The sequence below is a fragment of the Microtus ochrogaster genome, unplaced genomic scaffold (assembly GCF_000317375.1).
Source record: "Microtus ochrogaster isolate Prairie Vole_2 unplaced genomic scaffold, MicOch1.0 UNK387, whole genome shotgun sequence".
NCBI classification, from domain to species: domain Eukaryota; kingdom Metazoa; phylum Chordata; class Mammalia; order Rodentia; family Cricetidae; genus Microtus; species Microtus ochrogaster.
Window position 1 is genome coordinate 14,491 of NW_004949485.1, and position 8,834 is coordinate 23,324.

General features: G+C 37.2%; 1 gene segment (V, D, J or C); it reads right to left on the reverse strand.

The window, feature by feature from the left end:
* Positions 1 to 1,914: 1,914 nt before the first annotated feature.
* On the reverse strand, positions 1,915 to 2,378 carry LOC101991833. The segment is given in 2 exon segments: positions 1,915 to 2,243; positions 2,333 to 2,378. Coding segments are annotated over 2 exon segments (375 nt in total).
* Positions 2,379 to 8,834: the final 6,456 nt, after the last annotated feature.

Below are 8,834 nucleotides of genomic sequence, written 5' to 3' on the forward strand. Positions count from 1 at the left end.
TCAAGTCTGCCCTGGAGAGTAGAGACATGGAGTCTGTCTGAGGTGTCTTACCTCACTTCCTCTTCCTCCCAGCATTCTGTTCTGTTTACTCCACCCACCTATGTTCTAACCAATCAGGGCCAAGCAGGTTTTTTTTTATTAATTAACCAATGACCTTCCTCCATCATCCAGCATCAACTTTAGCTGTTTCCTCAGAATCTATATCTTTGTCAAGCATCACAGACTACACATCCCCAGTCTCAGATGGTCCTACAGAGCACAAACAATGAGAGAAACAACCTGCACTTACTGGACTTAGTCAATATTGCTGGGGTTTTTTGGTTCCCAACTATAATGCCCCAATTTCAACATGAAGTAGGGAGATGATAAATTGTACCTTGTCATTCATTTATTATCAACAAATAGTCCACGGAATCAATTTCTTAACTAGGACATATGGATGAACCTATTTAACATGTGCTATAAAAGAAATTACTAATGTTCTTAGTACGCCTAATTGACTTAATGCTGTTTTATTTGGGCATTATTATACATATTACTACTGTAAGAACTGTTGTATATACAACTTCCTTAGTTCATACTACAGAGGATGTTAATTGTTGCTCAAAATTTGTTGTCTGAAAATTCCTATAAATCTAGAAGTCAGGGGCCTTCAGGGTCATATAAATGCTTTGGGAGAAGCTTCTCTTTTACAGGAAGTCAGTTGAACAATATTAATCTTAGACTTAGTGTTCAGTGTCATTCAACCTTTAAATAAATTTCGGTGACTGCTCTTCTTATAATGACACAGAATATGATTGGGGTCAAGTTCAGTCACATTTATAGAATAGTTGGAATAATTCTGCTTTATCTATGGACATAGATTCCTCCCTTCACCAGAAAATCTCTGACAGGCTCACTCTGTGCACAAATTATGGCTGTCTCTGCTTCCTTCATTTTCTAAGGTGATACTGAGTAGACGTTTAAAGAATGCATAGTGAGCTGTCTCAGATGACTTCCAGATCTCCATGATACCCATTTTTTTCTCTGTTATAGTTGGATATAACTCTAGCAGTGAATACTGAAGTTGAAGTGAGTTGACAGACAGCAAAATTGAGTGATGATATTCACAAATACTAAACCATTCAAAAATCAAAACATACGGAGGGAACAAATGTGACCACCAGATTTATATCCTATGGCCTGTGAGAGGTGATGACGTATCAGTATAGTTCTATGTTCTATAAAGGGTTGAGACTGTGGGGCAGGTTTCTGAGATGGAGAAAGACGTAAATGGGACCAGACAATAATGTATGATCTCAGAACCTACCTCAGTTAACATATACATACATTGACTTGATTAATGATTTTGTGAAAAGCAATTTAACCATTCTTTTTACTAACTTATAGGAAGTATATTCAGATGCAGTGCATTTTGACACATATCTAACATTCTAAGAGACTAGAACTTTTGCAGGACCACACAGTTAGAGTTAAATCTAAACCTAAAGTCATGTAACATTTGAGACTGTGAAGGACTTTTGTTTCTCCAGCAGTTATTATTTGGACTTTATTGCTCAAATTCATATTTCAGTTTATTAAAAACTACCTCCAAAAGTCCTATTCTCTTATTATCCAGAGATGGATATTTTTTACCACACTTCATAATCACAGTTATCACTTTTTATTGTTTAATTAATGGAAAAACATTTCAATAAATGTGGTCATGGGTGAAGAGTTTACGAAGGTATGGTATTTAGTCATCCCAAATCAGCATGACTGCATTCACAAAAATAATTTTGAAAAGTTGTTACAAAAAAAGTGAGAGACAAAGCAACATTCATAATGTTTGTTTCTGTGAATGACTTAAGACTCATCTTCTCTGTCATGTCAGTCCCAGGGCAGCTTCCTTCTCTTCCAGGGTTATTGACACACTCAGGATGTGGTTGCAACACTGTGTCTTGCACAGTAATAGACTGCAGAGTCTTCAGATGTCAGGCTCCTGAGCTCCATGTAGGCTGTGCTGGAGGATTCGTCTGCAGTCAGTGTGGCCTTGCCCTGGAACTTCTGATTGTATTCAGTGTCACCATCTCCAGGATAAATCCATCCAATCCACTCCAGGCCCTGTCCAGGCCTCTGCTTCACCCAGCTAATATAGTTGCTAGTGAAGGTGAAGCCTGAAGTCTTGCATGACAACTTCACTGAGGTCCCAGGTTTCCCCAGTTCAGGCCCTGACTGATGCAGCTGCACCTGAGATTGGACACCTGTGAAGAAAAAGACAGAGTAGATTGTCAGAGACCTTGTCACCTCAGTGCCTGTCTTCTCCTCAGGTTTGGAATTAGAAATTCCTTACCTGTAGTTACTGACACAAGGAAGAGAATGATACAGCTCCATCCCATGGTGTGGGCCTGTGTGCTCAGTGACTGTGGAGAAGACACTGATCATGTGTTGTTGTTGGGTGTGGATGGACATTCCTCTATTTACCATAATAGACTCAGGTAATTTGCCTATTCAAGAACAGGGGACTTCTTAAATAAGCACTTTGTTCAGTTTGAGAAGGTGGTGGAAGAGACTTGAGTCAAGCAAGAGGATGATGAAATTTAAGTCCTAATTCTGTCTGAGGAAATGAATCTCATAATATTTCCTCAACTCTGCAGATGTTGTGGGTTTAACAATAAGGACCTAAGCACTCAATAGATTTCTGGCCTGAGGCAGTTGTTCCACTTTGTGACAAGGTTGTCATTTGATTTACAGAAGGAAGTTGTTATGGTAATTGTGGGGACTGGAAGTTTAAAAACTTGCTAAAATTTGAGAAATTACTGCCTCATTTCAAATGATTAATATTTGCCATAATAGAAGGTTTCATACAAAAACTCACTGAAATGACCTAAAGAAACATATCTCAGAAATATTTACACATTGATGTTTAATGCAGGACTATCTACTATAACTTATGGAAATAAACTTCATGTCTGTCAGCAGAATATTGCACCAAGACATGGCTATATGCGTAACACAACCGGACTAGGTCATCTGAAGAATAAGAATCTTATATCATCTTTAGGAAATCAATGTAAATGGCGATAATTGTATTAATTAAAATTATCTCTGAAATACAGATACTATATGAAACTCTAAGTAGTTTTTATATATTGTATAAGTACACAGAACTATTTGTGCAAATATCTAACAATTTAAAAATGAAACTGTCTAGCAGAATATTGTAAAAGCAGGACTATCAATAAAATGAAGGGTAGGAGTTGTGGGGGAAATAAGCATAGTGTAAAATGGCCAAGTATAAAAATTCTAAACTTATATAAAATTGTTATCTTCATTTTTCAAAATAATTTTGCTTATTGTATAAAATTTTCCTTCATTTATAAATTATATTATGATCATGTCTATGTCCAACAGTGTTTCTCTGAATTCTTTGGGAGCTTCCAAAAAGTCTTTGTTTTGTTTCATAATAGCAGAGTAAGTCCAAACTCTGCTATGTATATAAAAATAGGTGAGTCATTCCATAGTAAAGAAGGTGATGAAGGAGCCTCTAGAGACTTTTACAAAAGTAATTATACTTTTTTCATCACTCCTCCAATACCAATAGAGTCAAAGCTTGGAGTTGGCCAATGAGGAATCCTTGCCTATCATGGTATAAGACCAGGCAAGTACCATATCATCAGCCTGGATAATTCAACCCAGTAGAAAGAAATGTGTCCAACAAGTAGGGCAAAGAATCAGACAAACCCTGTTTCCAGTGTTAGTAATCCCAAAAGTATGCCAAGCTATTCAGCCATAACAGGTATGCTGAGGACCTAAGGCAGCCCTACCAGATCCCTTATTTCCATGAACCCCAATGAATCCCCATTAGTTGATTATATGGACCATGATCTCATGGTATCTGCGGGGTCTCTGGTTTTTAAAATCCTTTCTCCCACTCCTTAGTAGGCCTTCATGAATTCCACCTAATATTTGGCTCTAGGACTAGGAATCTGCTCTCATCAGTTGCTAGATACAGTCTTCTTGGTATCAATGATGAAGATTTTGCTAGGTTCCAGTCACAGAATGCTCTCCAGGCAGGAAACCTAACTGTAGGTAAATGGATTTGTGGCTGGTTTGGTGTATTAACACGTCCACTTTAGACATTGCATGGTTACAGAAGGTATTATATTCAGGAGAACTAGTACAATGTAAAATCTATGAAGCTAATCCTATCAAATATTTCTAGGAATAGGGGATACAGAGACATTTATTATTTTTTTAAATTGTTACATTGTGTTCAATGGTGAAAGCAAGGCACAAATAAATCAAGATACCTATAAGAACCTTGGGATACAGCTTATGAAATTCAATTCTCATTTCTACCAAGTAGATACAAAGCAATTCAAACAATATTGCCAAGCATACACGTAGACATCTTTACTCACTCAGTTACTTCACAGACTCTCATGTTGTAATGTTGACTTGCTTGGTTTGTTGAGATCATGTTCTGGTAACTGTAGATGCTGAAAGTTCCCGTGTATAGTAGCTATGTCAGGTCCCGATGACAGTAATTCATTGCTAAGCACCCCATATTTTGGTTCTTAAATTTGATCACAACTTTTTTGTGAAGGTCCCTAAGTTTTGGTTTCAAAGTGGATACAGATGGCTCATCTGTGGATGAGTACTCAGTCTTCCATTCTTAGCATTTTGACCAGGCATGAATGTTTATATCAATTATTGCCCACTGTACACAGAAGTTCTTGTGATCATGGATGAGAGCAAGACTAATCTATTAGCCGTAAGAATAAATATTTATATTGCAATTTGACAACATGACTGCTAGCAATTAAACTTGGGTAGGGTCTGATAGGGCCTATGTTACCCCAAGCCATGGGCTTTTGAACATGTTTACCTGTGATGAATATTTACAATGAATTACTCAAAGAATATAATTAGATTAAAGTTGATCATCACGTAACTCTCAGGCACTAGTGGGTATATCTTACTAGGAGGCTGTTATTGAAGACTACAAGCTCTGGTACTTCATATGATCATTGATGTCCTTTCTCCCAATGCAGACTGAATAACATCTTCCCACATTAGGGAGGGTTACTGAAGGGAGAATTTCCCATTCAATTTCTGGTTGGTTTCTCTGTGGCGTACAGTGATACAGTCCTTATCTCACAGTGAAATGCAGTTCGAAACAACTTTAATGTTCTATTTTTACCTCAGTTAGAATGACTATGAACAAGAAAATAAATGATAACAAATACATTATTGGTTGTGGAAAAAAGTTGATCCTCATGCACTGTTGTTGACAGTATACACTAGTGTCCTGACTTTGGTAATTTCATCAAAAATACTAAATGATACTATTCTGTGTTCTAGGTTTATCCTCCCAGTATATACTAAAAAGACTAGATCTTACTGTAAAGACACTTGCACATCAATATTTATTGCTACTCTATTCACAACAGATGGGAAATCAAACCAATCTAGATTTCCAACAAAGGACAAACAGATAAAGAAAGCTGGGACACATAAACAATGGAATATTACTCAGTAGTAAAACAGGAATCATGAACTATATAAGTAAGTGGTTGAAACTGGAATGAATATGCTGAATGAGGTCACCCGTGTCCACGAAGACAAATGCTTCATGTTCTCTCATCTATGTGATTCCACAATTTGAATACTTGCTTTGTGGGTTTCATTTGTAGAAGCCAAGTGACTAGAAATGCATCATTAGGGCCTGAGGTATTAATGAAGAAGTATAATAAAACAGGGACAAAAGAAAACCAGAGAGGAACTCTGGAGAAAAAAAAAAACGTCTCAAGCATGAAGTGACACTTGGGAATTGAGAAATCAGGAATTGGTGTAAAGCAAACCAAAATTAGGAGTGATAAGAAAGCTATGTGTAAATATAGGATCTTGTAGCAGAAGTAAAAAGTAAAGATGTAGACAACATGCAGTGTGTGCTGCATGACAAAATGAAGTTAGATTGCTTACAGTAAAGTTAAGTGTACTATGCAATAAAGAGAAACATAAATTACCTTTGTTGTTTCAATAACTGAACACGTTGAAGTAATAAACAGTAAATAATTGCCCTGTCCTAAAATTGCAGTTTTCCTTTGTTGACAATATTTTTTGTATTAAGATAATAATATGATGAGAGCATTCACATAAAAACTAATGAATTAAAAAAACTGTAAACAAACCATGTCATATCTAGTTAAATTTGTAGTTTAACTGTTATTGCCATATCAGTGGTCTGTTCTTATCATGATCTATGGTTATCTGGGTTATTGCAGACACTTGAGTAGAAAGAACAAGGCTGAACTTTGAATTTTATTTTAACATGTCAGCCTTTCAACAGAGGTCCTTACCTGAATGAACAGTGCTACTTCCCAAAAACATGAGTTATTAATTTATCATCTCAGTGCCCAATTAGAGTCAGAGAGGCCCAACAGTTATAAAATCAGTATGAGGTATTGAAATTGTCCTTAATTATGACCCCCATAACTTAATAGTTAGACTGGAAACAATTAAAAACTCAATAGATTGTAGGAGCCAGAGCATATTATGTGTCCTAAGGAAAATATCTTAGAGACATAACAGGACTGAAGCATATGTGAATCTACAGAGATTATGAAAACATGCACAATGCCTGCAAAGATTCCATCCAAATGCGTTTCCAGTGATGAGAGAAAGGGAGACTGACAGACACAAGCTCTCAACCCAAAGCAAGAAGTTTCAGCAATTTTTGCTTGCCAGGGAAGAATTTGTTTTCTGAAATTGAGTCTCACTGGGTATATTAACAACACTTAAGGGTGAATCCATACCCAGGAGTAGATGGCCAACACAAAAAAACCTCAAGTGTATGTTTGTAAATATTTCCTGCCATATCAATTTATACTGCATTTCTTTTCATCTAATATATTTTGGCTTAGTACTATGGTTCCAGAGTTTAATTGCTTATTTTTTTTTTTGGTTTGTTTTGGTGTACTTTAGTTTTGGTTTCTGTCTCTCTCTTTCTCTCTCTTTTTGTGTTTCTGTGATCTGTGTATTTTTGCTTGTTTTATTCCTATTTTAAAACTTCTTTTGTTTATGTGTTTGCTTTCTACAGAGAGAAAGAATTGGATGGTAGGAAAGAAGGAAGGATCTAGAAAAAGTTAGAAGATGGAAATCAGTAATTATAATATATTGCATTAATATTTATTTAAAAATATATAAACAATAAATGAAAACTGAGTAAAATAATCAAGAAAATTCAAACCTCTGAAAATTTAATAAATATTTTTTTACTGTTCTTGAGCATGGGAACATCGCATATCAATCACAGCAGGTGCTGATCAGCTAGTAGATTTTAAGTTAGGACACCACAGGGAATACAGCATAACCTCCAATCAAACCTCATCTTTTTTTTAATTTTTCACTTTTTTTTTATTTTATTGAGAAAAGGAAATAAAAAAGTTTCAGCCTCCTCCCAGCCTCCCACTTCCCTCCCCCTCCTCCCACCCTTCTTTCCTTCCCCCCACTCCTCTCCCCCTCCCTCTCCAGTCCAAAGAGCAGTCAGGGTTCCCTGCCCTTTGGAAAGTCCAAGGTCCTCCCCCCTCCGTCCATGTCTAGGAAGATGAACATCCAAACTGGCTAGGCTCCCACAAAGCCAGAACATGAAGTAGGATCACAACCCCGTGCCATTGAAACAACCTAGATGTCCTTCAATGGAAGAATGCATGAAGAAACTGTAGACTATATACACATTAGAGTGTACGCTGTGGTAAAAAAAACAATGACTTCTCGAATTTTGCATGCAAATGGATGGAAATAGAAAACACTATCCTGAGTGAGGTAACCCAGACCCAAAAAGATGAACATGGGATGTGATCACTCATAATTGGTTTCTAGCAATAAATAAGGGTCACAGAGTCTACAATTGGTGAACCTAAAGAAGCTAAATAAGAAGGTGAACCCAAGGAAAAACATGTAGTTATCCTCTTGGCTATGGGAAGTAGACAGAATTGCCGGGGAGAAAATTGGGATGTTGTTGGGGGTGGGGTGCGATGGGGGTAAGGGGAGATGGGGAGAGAAAAGTGAGAAGGGGAGGATGGGGGGGAACTTGGAGAAACAGGATGATTGGGATAAAGGAAGGTTGGATAGGGGAGCAAGGAAGTACAATTCTTAGTTCAGCAAACCTCATCTTTTTATGAGGGATTTTTGGTACCATTGTGCCCCCTTCTGGTTATGAGATCCCCTGCAGGTTGGTTTGTCAAAGCTTACACAGAAGAGGCATTGTCTGCCATGAGCAACAGCATTCCTGCAACTTCAGTGCTCACAAAACTCAGCTGCCGGGAGAAATGGCTCTGGTTCTTAGGCGATGCTGACTGGATATTTGAGAGATGGATTTAAAATTTATGCCTATATGATTATCAATGTCTCTCTCAATGCCAGGCTATGCTTGGGTGAATCCAGTTCTAGATGTTCCTGCTTGTAGTACACAAAATAAGGACAGACCTGGGTCTTTGCAGCTTTCATCTTGTTACAACTGGGGGAGGGCAACTGAACTCAGAGAAGCTCAGTGGATCTTGAGTTCAGATGTACTCCCCCATGTGCTCATGTATGAATTCCTGAGACACTCAGATACAGGAGTCAAAAGAAAGAGGAGGAAAAATTTTGACACTCACAGACCAGGTAAAAATCAATACAAATACTGTCACATTAAGGTGATAAAAGGCCAAATTGAAACTCAACCAAATATATTTACCATAAAGTATTTAAGTGAATGAAAGAGAAGAGAATATTCTTTGACAAGGATCCTCATGGGTAGAAAATATATCTCTTTAGACAGTTTTCTCTCTCTCTCTCTCTCTCTCTCT